General features: G+C 41.2%; 1 protein-coding gene across 1 annotated transcript in view; it reads right to left on the reverse strand.

Annotated features, from left to right (window-relative positions):
- Positions 1 to 4,388: 4,388 nt before the first annotated feature.
- LIN52 (lin-52 DREAM MuvB core complex component) overlaps positions 4,389 to 23,459 on the reverse strand; it is a 113,576-nt gene continuing 94,505 nt past the window's right edge. Inside the window, exon 6 of the mRNA XM_027570216.2 lies at positions 4,389 to 6,414. Coding sequence (XP_027426017.1) covers positions 6,359 to 6,414 — 56 coding nt within the window. The 3' untranslated portion in view covers positions 4,389 to 6,358. The remainder of the gene's footprint in view (positions 6,415 to 23,459) is intronic.

The raw sequence follows: 23,459 nt of genomic DNA on the forward strand, positions 1-23,459 counted from the left end.
GGAGAGGGAGAGAGAGAATCTTAAGCAGGCTCCATGCCCAGTGCAGAGCCAATGCGGGGCTTGATCTTACAACCTTGAGATCATGACCTGAGTTGAAATCAAGAGTCGGATGCTTAACTGACCAAGCCACCCAGGTGCTCCTTGCCTGCCTCTTTAAAGTAGAAAAGGTTCCAATGACACTGTGGTTCAGGGAGAAGTGAACTCATGACCACACCCTGCCTCTCTCTCAGGATCCACGCTCTTAAGACTAGCAAGAAAGCTATGAACACTGAGTATCATGGTGCAGTTCTTCAACAAATTCTTATTAGGCACTTATGTTGTGCCAGGTACTATTCTAATTTTGTTTATAACCAAAGAAACTCTAATAAGAGACTGAACAAATTTGGATCAGATTCTTTGACATCTCCCAAAAGTTACTTACAAAGTCAAATCCTATTGTTACCTCTGTGTGTCTCAGATAGGGAGGATGGGAAAACAACAAAGCAACTCTTATTACTTGAGCTTTCTGGCTCCTTGGAGTCCAGATAATTGTTTTCTAGTATTGGAGGTTACTTTCAATTTTAAGTTTTCAAACTTGGTAGAAAATACCAATTTATTTGTAGTATTTGTAGAATTATATTTTATTTGAAATTCCATATTCTAAGGGAAAAGAATCAGCAGATATTGGCCAGAAGCATCAAGTATAGATCAAAAGAGAAAGCAGAGACCAGGATAAGATGAAAATATGTGCGAGTCCAACTCAGCTCAGAGCTTGAGTTTAATTGAGATTCCAAATGCCACTCTCCACTGCATTCCTTCGTCCCTGGCTATGACCAAGTTCATGGCTGTATCACCCCTAGTAATCCCTGTAATGGGCTGCAATCCTGGGGGAGCAGTTTCTGTTTATTAAGTGGCCAACCTCTGAGCCACATGGAGTGTGGCTGTTGATGGGCCACTTTTCTGTTTAAAAAAACAGGGATCTTCCAGGAGAGAGCATGGGGATAGAAAGCAAGGCTTGTGGGAGAGCCAGAGACCCAGAGGTGATGGGTGCTGGAAGTGAGAGCCCCTTCCAGGTCCTAAGCTCTCCGAGCGCAGAGTTCACATGTGTGTGCTGCACGTTAGCTAGCCTCGAGCTCACTGACTACGGTTGTACAGGGCTTCAGTGCAGGTCCGAGGATGGTGCCACAGTTGTAGCTGTCCAAGATGCCCCAGCGAGGACATGTGGGAGAAGGGATGAGGACACCCAAAGGGGACAACTGGCAAGTGAATGGGGCGAGGCAAATAGCAGGGAGTGGGTCTCTCCCAAGGTGCCCAATTCTTAGTGCTTCAGACGGCAGCCCAGGCAATGCGACCAGGCTGCACCTGGAGCTGTTCTCCCAAACGAATGGCCTTGTCCTTCTCTGCCCACAGCCCCAGTGTCTGCCTTTTGGAGTGGGGGAGACATTGCCACAGCTGCTTCGCTGTTTAGACACCCTGTCCCCTCACTGTGTCCCCCCTTCCCCCGGGCACTTGTCCTCTGGTGAGAGTTGTGTGAAGCGGAAGACAATTTGGGGCTTATTAGTGTCCCAGGGAGACATGTAACTTGTGTTGCTGGGACCCAAACAGCAAGAGTCTTAGCGGCAAACTCCAGCCGAGAAAAGACTGAGGAGTTGTCTCACCTAATTACAGGGAATGGCCCTCTTTGTGTTTGTGACTCGGTACGGTTGTCCGATCGCTTTTGATCGCTTTTCTCCATTTGCTGGCTCAGGCCATGCTGGAATTGTGCTAATTAGAAGAGAAATGGACAGAGTGATCCTGTCAGCCCTGGTTACTGGTGGGGACAAAGCGGAATATTATTCTGAGGCAGTGTGTTGTGAGGGCCCTTCTTCCAGCTCTCATTAGGAGGAAGGGGCCCACAGGAGGGGAAGGTTCCGAATGCCCGGCCTGGCGAACGGAGCACTGGGGTGTTCATGTGCTAATTAACAAGCTCTGCGAGCACCGGCGCCAACCATGAGCCTCAGGGTTGCACCTGGTGCCACCTGAAGCTCATGAAGAAAAAGTGTGGGACAGAGCGGGAAGGCTGGTGGCCTCTTTCGGCATAGTCGGGGACCCAGCCCCAAAGTGCCAAAAAGCCTAGATAGAGAGGAGCAGTCAGTTAGAGGCCAGTCAGAACTTACAGACTTGGGAGAGGCCACTGTTTGGGGTGGGGGCTATAAGGCTCTCTGGGGAAAGAGAAGCCCATGCAGGGGCCGTCTGGATGGCACAAGATGAGGAAAACAGAAACTGGAGAACATAACCAAATGGTTGGAGATGGATTTTGTGTAGAAGTTGAAAGCTGGTAAGAAATCATGTCGTCTGACCCTGGGACCATCCACCTTGGCCCACCAGCCCATTTCCTCCCTTCCTGTTCTGCCTGTTTCTCTTTTCTGTGAGGCCTTAGTCCTGGAGGAAACAGAAGGGACCAGAGCATCGCACTGGAAAGGAAATTTCTTGGTTTCATCACAAAGCTCCTGTGGAAGTCCAAACACCCTTCAGAAACCAAAGAGGCAATGGACTGACTTACCAGCTCCATTTTCATGGCCCAGAAGATAGAGGAGCTACAGTTAGCTAGAGGACCACAAACAAGCAGCACTTCCCAAGTGCCCATTTAAAAAATATGGTAAGTGGGTCACCAAAAGATACAGAAAAATTAACAATGGCATCTTGCTATTAATACAGTTAATAGCCTGTGAACTTTTAGTGCCCTGACAATGGAAGGAAGGCCGAGCAAATCAGCAGAGGCCAAAGCAAGAATCTGAGACTGAAGTGAGCAAGAAGCAACAAGACTGCTGGTGAGAGAAGACTTGAATAAGAATTTGCAAACGTGCCTCCGAAACCCCGGTGCTATTCCTCTCAGCCAACAGTTGCTTCCGCAAGGAAGGCATTCAGAATGGCAAAGGGAAAGGCAAGAGAAACCTGTGGGCAAATAATACATAATTATTTATTGGAAAAATAATCTCTCAAGATTTAGAGCAGCGCCATCACGACTCTGTCCCTGCCGAGGCAGCCGGCTGGCCGTGCTTTTCCAGGTCACAGAGATCTACTGCCTACCCAGCTGTTTTCTTGGAAATCAATGATGAGCCAACGATGCCAAGCAATTTGCTTTCCTCACATGGAATGTTTCTCTGAAAGGGCATGATGCTCTGCTCGAGGGCAGGTAAACTATCAAGGGGAGGGTAGTGACAGTACAAATACTTGCTCTTCTCTAGTTCTTGAGCAGAGTCGAAAAGGAAGTCACACTAAGGATTTTATTTATTTTTAATTTTTTTAAAAAAGATTTTATTTATTTATTTGACAGGGAGAGACACAGCGAGAGAGGGAACACAAGCAGGGGGAGTGGGAGAGGGAGAAGCAGGCTTCCCGCGGAGCAGGGAGCCCGATGTGGGGCTCGATCCCAGGACCGTGGGATCATGACCTGAGCCGAACGCTTAACGACTGAGCCACCCAGGCGCCCTACACTAAGGATTTTAGTAGGTGGCAGAGAAACATTTGTTTTCAATCCATCATATTTAACTGGAAGTCTGCAAGAAGGTACGGACCCTTCCAGCTCAAAGAAGACACAGCAGAGTAACTAGATGTGTAGGAACGAGCTGTAACCTTGAGGAGCTTACGACTCAGTGGGACAAGAAGAGATGCACTTGGAACACTTAAATATAAGGCGGAGTTGGTAAGAATAGTAAGGATGGGGTACATACATGTTGTGGTAATGCAGGGAGAAAGATTGTTTCCAGCTGGTTCACCAGGGGTTTGCAGGAAGGGTAGGTTTGATATGTGCAAAAGAGACTTTCTAGGAACTCAATGGCATGAGCAAAGGCACTGAAGTGAGGAAATGGGAATTGTTCAGATTAACTGGAACAGAGACTTCATATATTGGAGAGGAGGGGTGCTTAGGATTACATGCAGAGAGTTTTAAATGCCAGGACAGGAGACCCGACTTTGGGCGCCTGGGTGGCTCAGTTGGTTAAGCGACTGCCTTTGGCTCAGGTCATGATCCTGGAGTCCCGGGATCGAGTCCCACATCGGGCTCCCTGCTCGGCGGGGAGTCTGCTTCTCCCTCTGACCCTCTTCCCTCTCGTGCTATCTCTCATTCTCTCTCAAATAAATAAATAAAATCTTAAAAAAAAAAGAGACCCAGACTTTATTATTAGACAGAAGGAGGTATTAAAGGTTTTTAAGTAATACTTTAGGGAGGTGAGCAGTAATGAGCTTGGATGGCTGGTAGAACAGACTGGAAGCTGGGAGACCAAGTAGTAGATGGTCATAAAGCCCCACACCACCCACTGTGATGTTAAGGGGAAAAGAGCATAATTTATCATTATAGTTGTACTTTCTGATGAATGCTTTAAATACGCAACTTGGCCCTTTGAGGAAAAGGAAAACTCACTCTCCTATAAAAGGGACATATTTATTATGACGACATAGAAACCACCATATACAAAGCACAGTCCTCTAACACACTGAAGTACACACACATTACACATCCATTTATATTATCAATATAAAAATACATCATTAACATTTCTAAGGATGACAAATACAAAACCAATAAATATCGCAATTCTAAAACATCTACTTATATTAAGTGCTGGTGAATAAGATGACAATAAAAGAAAGGCCAAAGCAGATCAGAAAACCAACTACATAGCCTTGGGTTACAGACCTGAGTTGGTTTTGGGGAGGTATCTTCATATTCTCCATGTATTTCTCAATTTCCCCAAACACTTAAAAGTGCCTGATGTTGTCAACTCTCAAAAACAGAGCAAAGGAAAAATTTGACGTTATGGCATTCTTTTTTTGCCCTCTCCTTCCCTCCCACTCCAACCGTATTTAGAGAAAAAGGAATGTCAGTAATAAGCTTAACTTAAAATCTATGCCTCTCCAGCCCAAATTTCTATATCGCATCCAGGCAGAATCTTTTCTTTCTCACTTACCCATCCTTTGTGACTTGTGCTCAACTTTTCCCCTTATCAATATGTAAAATCGCATGGATGGCAAAAATGAGAGAAAAACCCAACATTAATTCTAGTATGGGAAACAAGGCACAAATGTCAGAAATGGTTAATAGACCAGCTATTAAACTGAATAGGGCTGCACCCTCGCACAGACACTAAGGACCAATAATTTAACCACAACTTTCCTTGTATCCAAATACCATCAGACAACTGCCATGTGGATGTTCTTTGCATGAAGGTCAGGAAGCCCCATGGCCTCAGGTACTTCTCGAAACATTATAGAGGCTGGGGTCTGGCTTACGAGACAAAATATGGAGAACATGTGTAATCAATCTTACGCATGGGTTAGGTTTTCAGGTTTTAACACAGGGACAGATAACTGGCAAAGAGCTCCATAAGAATTGTCTTTAAGTCAGGAAATTCTTTTTTTCCGTGTGCACACTTGTGTACTTTGGTGAAAATATCTGCTATGTGCTATGAGAGGGGACAAGGGGGGCAAAACATTGCCACCATTCCACAGCACATTCCTCTCAGGTCAATTAGAGTTTCTCGTTTTTAATCAGATGGGAACTCCTGTAAACAATCTCCTTCTACCTTTTAGGCCATACCGACTTTCTTGTGTGGATCTGTAACAGATTTTGGAACTCAAAAGTCCTTTCTTTCATCGTTGACTTGGTCTTGAGGTCTAGAACCCAATGTAACCTTGCATGATGGGCCTTTCACTAGCTAATCCCAGGAGGGATCCCCTTTTCCTGGAATCAGAACTGATGGTGGGGAATGAAAGGCACTGGGGAATGGGACTATTGTGAAAGGTACAGAATTTTTAAAGCAGGTATATATTTCAAGAAGATTCTGGCTTCTCCAGCTGGGGATTCTTGGAACCCAATATATACTGGAGAGTTCACAGGTCAGGCTGCCTGGTCTGTTTCAGAATCTAATTGGTCTCTGGTCTCCTCGCACCATAAATACTTCCTAAGATATCAAGTACAAGTCAAAAGAACCCGTCCAATCAACGTGCCACAACTGACTGCCATCACCGAATCAAATCATCTGTAAGATCCTGGGACTCCTGAATCACTTTCTGAAATGAGAGAGCAGGACTTTGACCTTTAAGAATGATGTGCCCTCTAGGGTTACCCATATCCAAGGCTGAGATGGTCAAAGTCCGGAAGTTGACTGAATAACTGCACTGATCCTTCTGTAGAGAATTGATAGAGCAGATTCCTCTCTTGCCGCCGAAGGTCCTCAGAGGTGCAGAGTGCCAGGGGCAGGGGAGAGGGTCAGTCCTGGAGGGGCACCCTCTGGCCTCTCACCAGGAAGCAGAGAGCTAGCTGCACATTGCCAGAGCTGCACTGGGAGGGGAGCACGGTTCCAGTCCCCCAGAACATCCTGTCCATAAGCAGCTCCTGCTACTTCTTGGGTTTCTCCAGAATGTTGAGAAATTTCCCCCGTGTCATCTCTCTGGCTGGAATCACAGCAAATGGAAGATCAATGAAAACCCACAATCTGCAAAAGAGATCTCAGGAAAATATAATTTAATAATGCAAACTGATTTAAATCGTAAAAACAAGTTGCTACCAGAACAGATTTAATCACCACTAACCTCCAAAAAGAGGGAAAAACAAACCACCACTGACAACGAAAACTGTACAAAGCTGTTCTGAAGTTGGCAAGTGCTATAAGGCATAGGCCAAATGGGGAAAACTATCATTCCCCCCTTAAAAAAAATCCCCAGGGAATTCCCCCAAACCCCTCTCTCTCAAGAACGTAACCTAATACTCATGTTCACTATGTCAGGGGGTTTGCTCTTGGAGACTATAATCCAACCAAGATTAGAGTCTTCTCTGGGTTGTTGGTGTCTGGACATTTATAATCTCAAATCAAAATTAGAGATCATTTACCCCATCTCTCAGCAGTGGAAGTCCCTAGATGCTGTAATGTAACAGGGTTTATATTCCCTCAGTGCAGTTCATCTGTGGATGGTGTAATAAAGTAGGGTTTATAGAGCTTTGGTCTTCTCTCTCTTGGTATTGTCAGTCCTTAGATATTTAATATAGCCAGGCAAGGTTTATGTGTCTTTCTCTGACTTTCAGCACCATCCATCTTTGAATGCTGTAGTTACAAGAGGGTTTATACAGCTACTTTCCTACATATGAGGCTCCAAAATGAAAGTAAAACATTTCTCAATTACAAGGGCCACTCTAGAAGCCCGCTGTTTTAGCTGTCAAGCAGGTCCTCAGAAAATGGATGTATTATAACACCCCCTTCATCCTCATCACAAAATCATCTTTCCAGATCTCTTAAATAGATTTAACAGTGCTCAAAGTTTCCAATGGTTGGTGCTGGAGGCCAGAAGTCTCCTGGCACCATGCAGGGGGCTCACAGCAGCTATGCCTGTGGCCTCTTAAGAATATGTCCCCATGGCTGGAAAGACACATGCAGAATGAGAAGGACCTGTGCCCTAGCCTCCGTGCAGCTTGACTCAAGTCCAGAGATGGTGCGAGATGAGTGGGCTCCACTCCCCCTCCCTAGCAGTTCCTGGTTTATTTGTACAACAGAGAACTGTAACAACACAAACTCTATAACCACAGGAAAGCTTCTGGTACCTGCAGTCTGTGTACTCCTCATCTCTCACAAGTTCTGGAGCTCCAACAAAGGGAAAGGAAACCCCATTAACTAGGAATGGAAGCTCCAGTGCTAAGTGCTGCCTCATGTGCCCACAACCCCACCCGGGCTCAAATCAGACTGACCATTTCTTTCCTTGGTGGATCTGCACCAAACCCTATACAGACAAAGTTCCAGTAAGACTTGCAATTATTTGTTTATATAAATGTCTTCTGCCCTAAAGGGTAAGAACGGAGGGTAGAGACTGTTTCATTATTTTTTTTATCATCAGCACTAGATGTAGTATCTGCTAAATAAATGTTGGTTGGATGAATGATAATATACGAAAGAAATATTCCAAGCAGGAACACAATAATGTTTATTGCCTTCCTTTCCAGAGACAAACAGCAAGATGTGTTAATGGCCCTTGTTAATAGCCTTCATTCTGTACATTCTGAGTTTTTTTTTCTTTCTTTCTAAATTTACCTTGCTTGTTTGGCAAGAAAAATAATTTCCTTTGATGAAAGTAATGCCAGACTAATGGAGAGACAGAAGTAGGACTAACTACCCTAGAGGAAATCCAAACAGGTATTTTCTCACCCATGCGGACTTTTAGATAACACAGGGTCTGAACTCAGTTTATGTTCCAGCTCTAGTGCTTAGCGGTGGGGTGACACCTTGGGCTGGGCAAGATCTCTGAGCCTGTTTCTTTATCTGCAAAATGAGTAGCATATTAATGCCACCTGCCCTGCTTTTCTCTTGCTATTCAGCAATGAACGTGTTTGGTAGAGTGGTACCATTACCAACACACCACCTTTCAAAGGAGGGTAAGTAGCTTCTCCTGCACTTGGTATTGCCTGAGTGAATGAATGAACTGTGATAAGAAGGGAGGCTAGCAACCTCAAAAAACCCATTCCTTGGAAGTTTTCCCCTCAACCTTATCCTACAGGTGACCTATACTTTTGGCCAGAGTGGGTCTCATCATTTATTTCTACTGGAAGGGCTTCCTGCCTCCTCTCCAGTGCTTATTAAGGAGTTTTACACAGTATCAAATGATCCTACAGCAAGGCTAGAAGCAGGTACTTTGGAAACCAGATGTGGGTAATCTAAAACTCTGCTGGGTAGAACAGAGACTTGCTCCAAAACTCCTGGGCCTGGAGCACTGTATTGATCTTACTAATTATTTCTGCCTGCTTCCCTTCACATCCCCCGATTCTTTACTGTTTTTTTCCCCAAATGGGAGAATGACCAATATTTTAAGGCATAAAATTTAAAAAGACCCAATCTAGTCAAGGGATCAAAAGGATTTAAAAGGCAAAATAGACAGTTCTTCCAAAGTCTCTCAGTGGCAAGCTCTCCTTGAATTTAACCAATCCTTTTTAACAACCCTTTCCCCACTCAATCATTCCTCCCCCTTCAACCTAATCTGAGCACACAGAGCTGCAGAAAACCACCGTAAAAGCAGAAGTAATTCAAAGACCTCATCTTCTACGTGGGAGGGGAGAAAGTTTTCCTACTCACCAGTCCCATATAGGAGATATACGAATTCATGACAGAGTGCTCCCTAAAAGAGGGCTGTGCCCTATAAATCACATCCTAAGCACCAACCCCTCCTTGTGCGTGGAGAAACTGCTGTCAGGGGCAGTTTCGGACTTCGAGCCCTCCTGTTCGCTTGTTATCAGAGATGTTAACATCTCTGATTAATTCACATACCCCTTATTTTATTCTTCATTTCTTTATCCTTGCCTTCCTGCTTTGCTGCAGCATGAAGTTCTTACTGACCTGCGACAGTACTCACTGCCGGCTGGCCGCATCCCCCTAAACCTAGTGAAATTGTTTAGTGATGCCAACCGCGCTTTTAATTTGCAAGACATCAGACACAGAGGTAATTTATACCAACATCTGTTCATTTTTGACTTCTGAAACAAACTCACACATGCTGCTACAAAATCCCATTAGGAGTAGGGAGACAGCCTTCTGCTACTATTCTGTATTCCTCTTACACACACACACACACACACACACACACACACACACACACGAGTGCACGCGCCCCCCCCCCCCCCATACACACCTCTTCCAGCAGGGTTTTATATGTAAATGTATTTTATGAAAAAACTCCCACCAAGGATTTCAAATCTCTCCAGGGAAGAGCCTTTAGAGATGTCTCTGGCTTGCTTACAGAGGAGAGGAAGACATTTCTACTCCCTTGCCTCGTTCCATCCCTTCTTCTTCCCACTAGCTACAGCTTGGTACGATTCTTGCATTAATGGCCCTGGTAAGATTACATGCTCCCCAGCTTGACACTTCCAGTTCCTCTCTTCTCTGCTGGTTCTTTTTTTCCACCGTGTGTTAGAAGACAATCCTAGAGACGATAAGATTGCTAGTTTTTACCTAGAGTCAATATAATTTCTTAACTGTTTTCTAATTCTGGATTAATCTTCTAGGATTACAAGGTTCAACAAGAAGGCAATGCTGCTCCCACATTCTAATAATTATGCCAAGAGGGATCCACTGGTCATCAGCCACCACAGTATCTGCATGCAGAAGAGAAGCAGGGCCTCCGTGTCAAGTCATGATGTACAGGCCTCCTATGTAGTGCAGACCGTGGGCAGAGTAAGTCACAATACATACTGTCACCATAGGGTGAATGTGTGAACTGCTGCCAAGAATGTGGGACAGGAGGCCACTTGTACACATTTAAAGACAGCAAATGGATAAACTACAATCAACTTCCAGGTTTATGTAGTTTCTATTACCCCCTGCATCGTCTCCCTAGGGCTGTCAGGTTCACGGCAGCTGTAAATACCTGGATCGACTTAGGTCAGGGCTGAAAGGAGGACTCCATCCTGCTTGCTCTGAAGGTGGTGTGTGGTTTAATACAATCTCTTCTTTAGATTCTCCAATTCCTCCATCTACAGTTAGCCTTGTCTCTGGCTCCCTTTCCACAATGACTATCCCCAAACTGCCTTCTCTGCAGTAAATTTTCTTGGTGGCTGGTTGAAAAAGATTCAGTGGTACAGATTGATTTCTCACCAGTGAGGGGATGAGGGATTACCAGAGGCACCCTGGTTAACGAGATTGGGTGCAGAATCTCTCACGAGACCAACCCTCTCTGCCAGGGCTTTGCACCTTTCGCCCATGACATATGGGTTTCATTATAGAAAGATTTTCCAGATTATAACTTTGAGGCAATTGCCTGATAAAATTCTGCTCGGCTTTAATGTAGAGAACAATGTAAAGATTAAGTAACTTTTTAATGAAATGGGAGAAACTCATAATGTTTGCTTTTCAATTCCAATGCAAACTACTTTAAATATTTCTGTGCCTCAACATAATTAAAAACATTAGTGAGACGGAGAAAAGTTACAACAGGCTATCTTTAGGAGACTCTAATATGAATGGCAGGAAGCAAAGGAAACAGCATAACCCTGTGAAAAGAGCAGGGCGTTGAGCATCAGACAGGCTTGGAGGGTTGCACCCCAGCTCCTACACAGGCCCTGGACCACTGCAGGCAAGTCACCCGAGACATCTTTCCGAGCTTTGGTTTCCATTTTTTTTCTTTTTAAATAAAACTCACTTAAAATACATAAATAAAACTCATTTTTATTTATTATTTTTTTTAAAGTAAGATCTATGCCCAACGTGGGGCTCAAACTCACGACCCTGAGATTGGGAGCTGCGTGCTCTACTGACTGAACCAGCCAGGCGCCCCTTGGTTCCCTCATTTGTTCAAGGTGGAATTAATATAAAGGTCACATAGGCATTTAGTAAACGCTAGCTACTGTAGAACTATCTTTTTCTCTCTTTCATTTCAAACAAGACGTTTATTTAAGCAAAGAGACACTTGATGGGAAAACTATGTAGGATTCATTTCTTTTAGAGCAATTTATTTCTACTTAAAGACAAAATGCCCTATGTGTAACAGCTACGTACAAAAAAGTTATACAATTGTCCTTAGTTTTACAATGATAAATGAAAAACATTAAAATTCTTCAAATGAACAAGGTACACAAGGATTTTTTCTTGTCTTTTTGTTAAACAGTGAGAGCAAAATAACTGGAATACGAGATAAGAGCTGAATGAGCATGCCACTAACGGGGAAAGGGGATACTTTCACTGAACCAGTATTTTATCCCATTCCATATCCATTCGATGTCGATCAGAACAGGGCATTGGTCGTTTTGTTTTTAAAAAAGGCCATATGCTTGTGTATATACACCAGTTACTTTATGTACAAGGAAGGAATGAAGAAAGGAAAAATGAAAGAAGAGAGAAATCCATACTGCACCGGTCAGGACTAGTGGAACCAAACTGCAGGTTTCTGAGAATGGGTCCATGCTCTGTGGGAACTGAGTTTTGGAGTAAACTGCAGGTTCCCTTTGTAGTAGACACTTCCTGTCTGCTGCTGGAACACATTAACTGTATCTTCATACTCTATTTCCAATTGTGCAGGTGTATCTCTTTTGTGACTTGGCTGCCTATCAAACTGGTATCTGAACTGCCTCCTTGACAAACCCTGTCGTGCACAGGAGGCCTTCATTAGTTGACTAAGTGGCTTAAATCGCACCACAGACCTATTCTGCCCTGCCAGCTCCAGGTTAATATGACTATTGTTCTTAGTCTTGACCTCTTCCTTCCTTGCATTTTTCGCTGGCCAAGGGGAGCCCTGGAGCTCCTTAGCTACCACTTCATGAAAGAGGTACTGGGTCCGCACCGAGACTGCACACAGGCAGTCTGGGGAGTGGCAAAGGAGATCAAACAATTTATTTTCTAAGAGATCTCAAATGTAAAACAAAAGGAAACAGGAATGACTTGCATCTGTGTGACACGGATAATCTGGAGAATCACACCTGCCGGAGTAATGTTGGGTCTTAGAGGCAGCCCTCTCCCTTAACTCTACCAGCAGCTTCTTCTAGCAAAGAGGAACACATAAAATCCTAGTTTAGTTTAAATCAGTACGCTAAGAAGCTATTTATTGAGTTAGCTTCATTGAAAGATAGTTTCGTAGAAATGATGCCATTTGTTATAATTATGGTTTTGACGTTTTTAAAGATTACTTTTTCGGTCCTTGAAACGCTGAATGCATTCTAATAACTATGACAAGAGGGATCTCCTAGTCATCCTAGTCATCCAGTGTGCTAAGCAGGAGAGAGGCATAAAGGGGGAGGATGAATAGTTAAATTAGTCACACGAAGTGACGACTACGTACTAGATATTAGGGAAGATTCAAATAAATGAGAAGTGGCCTCTGAGACGTAGCTAGCTGTTCACAGGTTATTTTGGTGCGTTAGAGGAGAATAAAAGGAAACCGATGTGATTTATAATTCCAAGTTCTCTCTCACAGGAACGTGGAAGTTTTTGGTCGCTCTGGCAGAGAGCCGGGGTTCAGCAGAGCAGCTCCAGGGCAGCCTGCCAGATTGGGATTCTTCCGCATGCTCCAGTTCAGACCGCCGCACAAAACGTACCAGTAAGTGAGCGATAATTCAAGTCAAGGACTAAGCACTTACTTTTTCATGCCTCTAATGCAAGAGCAGCTGGTGCTGGGGCCACTGTCAAGAACAGAAGGTGCTATGAACTGAGTAGGGTGTCATGGATGAGGAGGGGTCTCTTAGAGCCTCATTTAGACACTTGGTGGCCCTCAGAAGGTGTAGTTGTAATAAGGTCTTCTGATCATTCTCAAAGAACTCATGAGAGAGTTCACAAGTAAGAGTCTTTAGTAGAAATCCCACTTTTCTCTAAAATATATAGAAGGTAAGCAAACAGCTTTGAGGCTTTTGCCTAAAGTTCTTTGGGCATAAACATTTCAAAAAGGAGACTGAAATATATATCTGAGGAAGGAACAGTCTGGATGCTACATCTGTGACCAAACTATCACTGACTATGAAAATCTTCATCTTGAGAGTTCTTAAAAAGCCTTTTTTTGGTGCACCCTTTCCAGATTCTCTTTCTATTGGGTGTCTTATCTCTCTAACAGGACTTTTTTCTTCCAAAAGGGTGGGGTGGCGGAGAACAGTGTTCCCTTAAGGGAATTTAGAGAAGGATAATTTTATATCAAACATTTTCCCCCCAATTCACAATAAGGCCCATTTCTAGATGGGTTTTTATCTAAGATGTTTTATCTAAGATGTAATATAAGAAAGAAAAGCCAAGACTCAATGTACAGGTAAACAAATTTGGACAGTTCCAATATGGAAAATAATTTTAATGGCTTTTCATGACAAAAAAGAAAAAAAAAAGGACAGAAATATCCAGCCAACAGATTTATTCTCAGAATATAAAACATCAAGCAAGAACATAAAATATGGGAAGTGTCAGCCATGATGCCTGAAGATTGAAAGCAGAAGTAGAAGAATCTTAATTGTCAGGCATTTGAAAAATGTTGTATTCAGGTGAAAGCTTGTGTCCCTCCATCAACTCTCCTTGTCCTGCCTTCTTTTAAGAGCAAAACAAGACTAGTTTTCAAATATTCAGTCTCTATCATCCCTCTCCCTACTAAAAAACAAACCAAACCAAAACAACAACAACAACAACAACAACAAAAACCCCAAAGATGTGTCTTCAGGAATGAGAGCTATCAAGTTCTTATTTGTATTTTGTATCCTTTTCATAGGGCTTCAGAGACCCACTTCATCGTTTTGCTTGGTTCCCCTTGCAAGAGTAAACTCAACTGAATGAAAGGTAATGAGATTAAAGCAAAGGATGAATACTCTTGGAGTGAGAGCTTTTACTAAACACTTAGAAATTTGTGCAGAACATTCATGCTTCAGGGCATGAGTAGTAATACATCGTGGTGAAATATTTATTATGACCAAGGGCTAGTAACTTCACACAGTCTTAATTTCTTCATCTATAAAGTGAGTAAAGCAATAAATCTATCATGTAAGGTTAAGAAAACAATAACTAGTCAAACTGACTTGATCAGTACACAAAATATTTTGCCTCAAGTTATTGTAATTTATCCACAGGCTATATTCCACTCTCAGGAAAATCAGGCCAAGATCACCGTATGGATAAATTTCAAATGACTTGGACATTAAGACAACTTTCCTGCTTGGAACATCCCCACTTCAGGGTGCTGGCCGTAACTAAAGTCTACAGAGGATGAAGGCCCAGTCTTCTTGACCCCCAGGGCAGGGAAAGAGTTACATTTTCACACTGAGAAGCCAATAAAAACCTCTCTTGATTATAATTTAGATAAGAACCATCGGATTGAATAATAATGTCTGAAACTCCCCTAGCTGTTTCACCTTGAGACGTCCATCACTGGGTTAAACATGATGCTAATTGCATTTGGATTGATTAATTTCTCTCACTCCTGTCTATTCGAATAACGCTTAACAAAATAATCATAGCACCCAGAGCCAAATCTTTTCCGTCAAAGGAATGAAGCCATCAGAACAGGCAGAGATGAAAGAAATGAAGATGACCCGTAATTACTGCAACGGTGATATCATTACCATATTATACAAAATGAGTGTGTGTGGGGAGGGGGAGTGGAGGGAGGAGGGGCTGAGATTATTTATTTTTTTTAAGGGAACCCTACAATCTAAGAATACAGATTTGACGTCAAGTGGAACACACAGAAATATAGAACTTTAAAAAAATACAAATCCTGCTCATGAAATTACAAAATCCAACAAACACTGAGGCCCAAGATACATCAAGTGTCTCGGGCTGTGAGCAGGTATTATTCACGCCACTATTTTTTCATTGCAATAACACTTTGTGTATGACTTGCATAGAGATTTAAGATGCTGTCTTCATGCCACAGCATTCCTATAGTTACTGGAGAATTTTTCTTTAGGCCAGGAAATATCATTTTATTTTAATATTGTTAGAGGTGGCCTTGTTTGTAAAATTAGCATCTGGGTTTTAACTGCTAAACTAGTTCTAGTTTAAGACACCAAAGAAAATGTCTATGAATCTTCATGCATGGTTCACTGGACAATAATATGGACTTAACTCACTGGCAAGGGAGAATATAATAATAGTTTCCTACTTTCTTATTGTTTCAGATGACCTTTTTAATACTTAGATATAAAACCAATGAGTGCATAGGATTTTAACTTTAGGTCTAAAAACTATCACTTATTAGAAGGTGATTGCAAGTAAATCATGTAGCCTCTCTGTGCCTCAGTTCCTTCATCTATAAAAAGGGGATCACTACTGACCTGAGTTGTTGCAATACTTAAGAGAATACATTTAAGTGCTCAGTAAGTGCTGATATAAGAAAAAAAAATTTTCCCCCTAAGATTAATTTTATGGTTATTTATAGAACCTTGAATAATTTGGTTATTTCATTTACTAAAGGTAATTTAAACACTTTAAAGTACCTTTTATATAAATTTTAACAAATATCTGTGAAATAAATAAAAAGGATACTCAGAAGATGCATCATTTTAATAGGTTAGAAATATCTGGGTGATGTTTTTGCTATGGTATTTTAAACATAGAACCATTACTAACTCAAAAACAATAAAAAGATATTGAAATAATTTTATTCAGCTTGGACAAGAAGGTCTATTTTTTATATAACAAATATTCCCAAGTAAAATGAGCATAGGTATTCTGAAATTATAATCATTCAGTAATAAATAAATTAAACCATTTACTACATTAACTGGTATTCACCGCTTTCTTTGTAAGAGGCAATGCAATACAGGAAAAAGGGTTTGTCTTATCTGGCTTTAGAATTAGACAGGCCTAGATTTGGTCCAAATCCCAGCCCCTATTTCTAAGTTTCAAGGTTTTGAGCGAGTAATTTACTTTTCTGAGCATCAGTTTTCTTATCTGTAAAACAGGCATTATAAAGTAGACTTCGCAGAGTTTATGGAATAAAGTAATGTGTGAAAATCCTTTATACTGCCTGGCATATAGTAGGGAAGTCAATAAATGATGACATTGATCATCTTTTTCCTTCATGTCTCAGCTCAAATGTCACCTTTTCAGAGAGGCCTTCCCTGACTACCCTATTCAAAGTGAGTTATCTTAGCTTATTCTTTCATATCAACCCATTTACTTCCTTCATAGCACTTACCGAAATCTGCAATTAACTTTAACTTCATGCTCCATGAAGTTCCGTAGAACTTCCTCCTGTATCCCCATCAATTAGAACAATGCCAGGCACACAGCAGGTGGCCAACTATGTATCTACTGAAATAATTTATTCATATATGAGGAAAAAGGAACTCTGCTTCCTTTTCAATTCTTTTTTTTAAATGAGATTTTATTTATTTATTTGAGAGAGAGAGAGTAGAGCAAAAGAGAGAGAGCACAAGTAGGGGTGAGGGGCAGAGGGAGAGGGACAAGCAGACTCTCCACTGAGTAGGAAGCTCGATATGGTGCTCCATCCCAGGACCCTGAGATCATGACCCGAGCTGAAGGTAGACGCTTAACTGACTGAGCCACCCAGGCACCCTTTCCTTTTCAATTCTTAAAACACCGTGTGCAAGAAATTTTTGTTCTAGTAAAACTACATATGCATTTTACCCTCTGACCCAGCAATCCCACTTCTAGGAAGCAATCCTAAAGATACACCAGCAGAAGTATTAAATAGGGTATTCATATTTCCATTCATTTTAGAACTATTTGTAATAACTGAGGATTGGAAACAACCCAAATATCTACCTTTATGGAGGGGACTCCTTTTGATAGAGTAATTTTCAGCTTTTTATATAAAAAGGAATAAAAATACCTACATATTGTTATGGAAAGATCTTCAGGACATATTGTTAAGTGAAAAAAAAAGTAAGGTGCATAAGACTGTATATAGCATGTTACCTTATGTGGAAAATTAGGGAAGGGGGAAAATATATATATGCATATTTACTTATATTTTCAAAAGAAACTATGGAAGGATTAGGTTTGCTATTAGTTTTTACTAATAAAAATGGTTACGTCAAGGATGGAAATGAGAGGGGGAAGAAATAGAGATGGAAGGTAGACACTTTGAATGTACCTTTTTTATACGTTTTTCTTTCCTTTTCTTTTTTAGAGGTGGGGAGGGGCAGAGATAATCTTAAGCAGGCTCCATGCCCAGCATGGAGCACAACATGGGGCTCCCGATCTCATGATCCTAAGATCATGACCTGAGCCAAAATCAAGAGGTGGACTCCCAGGCGCCCCTCATACATTTTTCTTCAAGACACCATATAAATATTTTATATACTGAAAACAAAATTCATTAATTAGAAAAAAGCAATCTCTAAAAATTGAAATAAACAAAATAATTTGAATCTATAAAGTTTGCATAACCACAGAGTACAAAAGTTTAAATTTTACTTTATTATTTTTTAAAATTTAATTTTAATTTCAGTATAATTAACTAATTTTATTTATTTTATTTATTTATTTTTTTAAAGATTTCATTTATTTATTCATGAAAGACAGGGAGAGAGAGACAGAGGCAGAGGGAGAAGCAGGCTCCCAAGGAGCAGGGAGCCCGACACGGGACTCGATCCCAGGACCCTGGGATCATGACCTGAGCCGAAGGCAGACGCTTAACCATCTGAGCCACCCAGGCGCCCTAATTAACTAATTTTAAAAGACATTCTGATTGGGGTGCCTAGGTGGCTCAGGTCATCCCAGGGTCCTGGGATTGAGTTCCGCACAGGGCTCCCTGCTCAGCAGGGAGTCTGCTTCTCCTCCTCCCTCTGACCCTCCTCCCTGCTTGTGCTCTCTCGCTCTCTCTGTCTCAAACAAATAAAATAAAATCTTAAAAAGAAGACATTCTGATTATACATCCCAAGTATATATCATACGGATATAAAAGAAGCAGAGAAATCTTAAACTGCATCCAACAGTCTTGTTACATGTAGTTAATTCTTTTGATGCTAGTTTTACTGTAGGTTAAAGCAAATAATTATGTTAATTATTAGGAGACAACTTTTCAGCATTAAAAGAAAAGATATCATTATAAAATCAAATACATTAAATAAAAGCCCTTTCACATCTTTTTTTTTAAGAGATTCTATTTTTTTTAAAAGATTTTATTTATTTATTTGACAGAGAGAGAGAGACAGCGAGATAGGGAACACAAGCAGGGCGGGTGGGAGAGGGAGAAGCAGGCTTCCCACCAAGCAGTGAGCCCGATATGAGGCTCGATCCCAGGACCCCGGGATCATGACCTGAGCCAAAGGCAGATGCCTAACAGCTGAGCCACCCAGGCGCCCTGAAGCCCTTTAACATCTTTAATTTGAACTGGGCATACTGGTAGGCACATAATTTCCCTTTCTCTTTTCAAAAACCAAACCAAACCAAAAACTTATTTACCAACACCGCCTATGGGAAAGGCCTAGAAGCAATGACAGCTCAGTAACAATGAATACCATTAGTACTTAGATTTCTACTACATGGGACCAGGGTTCCTTAGAGAAATGAATGAGATTCCAAGTCTGAGGAAGTACATGAGCCATGGCTAACTTGACATGCCAAAAGCAAGAAATTACCAAAAATCACAAGGGTTGTGTCAAATGACACAGGAGGCAGCCTGCAGGGGCATCCACTCACCAAAGGTGGGACAGTTTTGAGTGTCAAAAAGAATAATTATAGTAGATTGAAACACATCAAATATAAACATCCACAATACTTTTTAAAAGTCCTCATCACTTCAATCATTTCATGTTTTGAAAATTGATAAGTAAAAGGAGGGGAAAATCTAGCATTTTCCCTGCCATTCCTATTTGGACTGTATTTTAGGAAAACCAAATAGTGATTTATGAGAATCACCATCATCATCATCATTATTATAAAAAGGATCAGACTGATACCACCTAAATCCACTGATCTTCACTGAAACTGGAACAAATGGAGGTGATGTGCTTCCTGGTGAAGCTATAGTAGCAAGCAAACAGTACCACTTATGAGGCATTCTTACCAAAAAGACGGAAACCAAACTCAGTTTCTTCTCTAACTATATCAGATTCTAGGAAATATGGGGGAAAAGAGGAACATGTGGAACACTACCACCAGGATAAAATCATCAGAATTTAAAATGTGGGGTAGAGGATTGAAAAAAGAAAGCAAAAAAAGAAGAAAAAAAGGAAATAGAATGTGGGAAATCCTGCAGGACAAACAACCCAGTTCTTCAATAATTAAATAGCATGGGGGAAAAAAATTTGGAGGAAGTAGGGAGTGTGGTTATAGAGAAGTTTAAGAAACTGAGGATTCATATGAACCAAATACAATGTGTGGGATCTGGCTGAGATCCTGATTCATACAAACCAATTTTATTTTTTAAAATTTATTTATTTTAGAGAGAAAGAAAGAGAGAGCGGGCATGTGCCCGTGGGGAGGGGTAGAGGGACATTCTCTGCCTCTCCCTCTGCGCTCTCTCTAAAATAAATAAAATCTTTTTTTTTTAAAGATTTTATTTATTTATTTGACAGAGAGAGACACAGCGAGAGCAGGAACACAAGCAGGGGGAGTGGGAGAGGGAGAAGCAGGTCTCCCCCTGAGCAGGGAGCCTGATGGGGGACTTGATCCCAGGACCCTGGGATCATGACCTGAGCCGAAGGCAGATGCCTAACGACTGAGCCACCCAAGCGCGCATAAATAAAATCTTTAAAAGACAAAATTTTGAGCCAAATTGGACACAGACTATTAGATGTTACTAAGGAATTATTATTTTATTTTGTTCAGTGTAATAATGTTTTTTTTTTTTTAGATTTTATTTATTTGAGAAAGAGAGAGCGCGCGCAGAGTGGGGGCAGGGAGTCAGAGGGAGTGGGAGAAGCAGACTCCCCACTGAGCAGGGAGCCTGACCCGGGGCTTGACCCCAGGACCCTGGGATCATGACCTGAGCCTGAAGGCCAGCGCTTAACTGACTGAGCCACTCAGGTACTCCAGTGGTGGTGTTTTTTTAAAGAAAAAAGCTTTCTCAAAAAAAAAAAAAAAAAAAAAAAGGAAAGGAAAAGAAAAGAAAAGAAAAAAGAAAAAGGCCTTTTCAGTTAGGATTTCCTTTAAAATACTCCAGCCAACAACAGGAACATAACAGCGTGATACAAGGGAGTAGAGATAAAACAAGAATGGCAGAAAGTTGACAATAACTGAAGATAGGGAAGTGGGTCCATCACAGCATTCTCTCTACTTTAGTTAGTATATGCTTGGAAAATCTCCACAATAAAAAGAAAACCTCACAAATGCTTCTCTGGATATACAGCCTTTTCTCATTATCACCACATATCATAATACAATGAAAAGTAAGCCAGGGAACAGAGACTGGGATAATTCATTCTGCAGAGGGCCTGGAAACGGATGGACAGGGAATGCGTTAGAAAGGGGGTGACTTTTCATGTCATGAATGTTTATCTCTATCGTTAAATTCTTTGGATGAGGAACAAATTACACATGACAAAGCAATCAAAACCAGATTATATATTTTTTAAAGTCTACCAAATCTAATTCAGGTTAAGCCTAATATTAAGGAGCAGCTGCCCTCCAACCTTTCTCTCTCTTATTTAAGAAATCAAACTGACAAATCTAAAAGCACGGTTTTCAATTTATTCATAAAATAGCCATGAGAGACGCTCTCTGGCTCAACATTCTGCTTCTACAAAATTCTCCGGGAGGTGGAGAGAATGAGTCCTTGGTTACTCATTTATCGAATCTTCTCAGAAAAACCTTTAGAGGTCTCAGAAAAACCTTTAGAGGTTAGTTAGCAAGACTAACTTCAAGCTGTCAGTCCAACAGTTAACAAGTTACAAAAAGGAATAGCTTAATCTAAACTTTCACTAGTCCAATGAAATTTCAACTAGTTTGTCCTCATACTGTCAACTGTATATATAAAATGACCTCACCGATCCTACTTCACTTGGACACCCTTTTACTTCATAGATGATTTATACAGTATAAAACAAATTACATGTTCTAGCTGATAATTTGATTTTTAATTGTTTGCACTGTGGTTTCACATACATATGGTTCATGTTCTCAACCTGACCAGACAATAAATTCACCAATGGAAGAGAACTTTAAAGATGATTTCCCTGATGGACTTAGAAAAAATTTACAATATACAGGAGCTATCCAGTAAGCCTTCATTTAAAAAATATTTTTCCTGGGGCACCTGGGTGGCTCAGTCGTTAAGCGTCTGCCTTAGAGTCCTGGGATCGAGCCCCTCATCGGGCTCCCTGCTTGGCGGGAGGCCTGCTTCTCCCTCTCCCACTCCCCCTGCTTGTGTTCCCTCTCTTGCTGTGTCTCTCTCTGTCAAATAAATAAAATCTTTTTAAAAAAAATCTTTTTCCTCTAAAATCATGTAGTAATACAAAGGTACAACAATTACTGCCTTCATTTGACCATGAATTTCTTTCAGGTAGGAATTTGATTGTATGATGTGTCTACTTGGGAAGCAATATGGTAGGGGTTATTTTCCTTCTGATTAGAAATAACAGCTAGTTAACCTTCTGTTTCTTTTTTTTCCCCCAGAATATTTGGCTATGATCTTTCCAAATAATCATATTTACAACATTCATGAATTATTAATTTAAAATAATTAAAACACAAAAATATCCTCAACCAGAAAATTATATTCTACTGTGTATAATAGTGTGCATTACTGAACTCCAGAGCTTAACCAATATATAGTTAACATACAATAAACATGTATTAAATGAAAAAAACTTCTGACAGTACAAGCCGTCATTCAGGATCTTAAAAACAATTTATGGGTAGGGGCACCTGGCTGGCTCAGTCGGAACAGCATAAGACTCTTGATCTCAGGATCGTGAATTCGAGCCCCACCTGGGGTGTAGAGATTACTTAAATAAATAAATCTTAAAAAAAAAAAAACCAATTTCTGGGTAATCAATATAGTTAAATATGATGGGGGACCCAGATGTCCACTGACAGATTAATGGATAAAGAAGATGTGGTATATATACATACAATGGAATATTACTCAGCCATCAAAAAATGAAATCTTGCATTTGCAACAACATGGATGGAATTAGAGGGTATTATGCTAAGCGAAATAAGTCAGTCAGAGAAAGACAATTATCATATGATCTCACTGATACATGGAATTTAAGAAACAAGGCAGAGGATCATAGGGGAAGAGAGGAAGAAATGAAACAAGACAAAACCAAGAGAGGGAGACCAAACTGTAAGAGACTCCTAATCTTAGGAAACAAACTGAAGGTTGCTGGAGGGGAGGGGGGTGGGGGGATGGAGTGGCTGGGTGGTGGACATTGGGGAGGGTATGTGTTGTGGTGAGCACTGGGTGTTATGTAAGGCTGATGAATCACAGACCTGTATGCCTGAAACAAATAATATATTCTATGTGAATTAATTGAATTTAAATTAAATTAATTTTTAAAAACTGATGGGGAATCTGGTTGGATATTATAATGATTAATAATTAAATTTAAAATATCTTTTTCATTAATTTTATTTGCATTCAAACCAATACAGAAGTAAAGTGAAAAGAAGCATCTTTTTTTTTTTTTAAAGATTTTATTTATTTGACAGAGAGAGAGCGAGAGCACAAGTAGGGGGAGCAGCAAGCAGAGGGAGAGGGAGAAGCAGGCTCCCCACCGAGCAGGGAGCCCAACGTGGGGCTGATCCCAGGATCCTGGGATTAGGACCTAAGCCAAAGGCAACCACTTAACCAACTGAGCCACCCAGATGCCCTGAAAAGAAGCATCTTATAGATGCTAGACCACTGGCTTCAAAACCAGAAGGTTAGAGTTCTAAACTAGTTTCATCAAGCAGTCAACAAGTTCTTACTGTGTGCTCACATATACTCTTATAACTGCAGATGATGAGACACCAAAAGAGATCAGAAAACCCCTCCCGGTTCCTGTGGGCACCAAAGTTTGCTCATTAACAGCTTAACTGTTTCTGTGTAGATACTTGTAGAGAGCTTTGCAATCATGGAGTACTTTTTTTCCCCAAGACCTTAAAAAG

This window comes from Zalophus californianus, chromosome 6 (assembly GCF_009762305.2).
Source record: "Zalophus californianus isolate mZalCal1 chromosome 6, mZalCal1.pri.v2, whole genome shotgun sequence".
NCBI lineage: Eukaryota > Metazoa > Chordata > Mammalia > Carnivora > Otariidae > Zalophus > Zalophus californianus.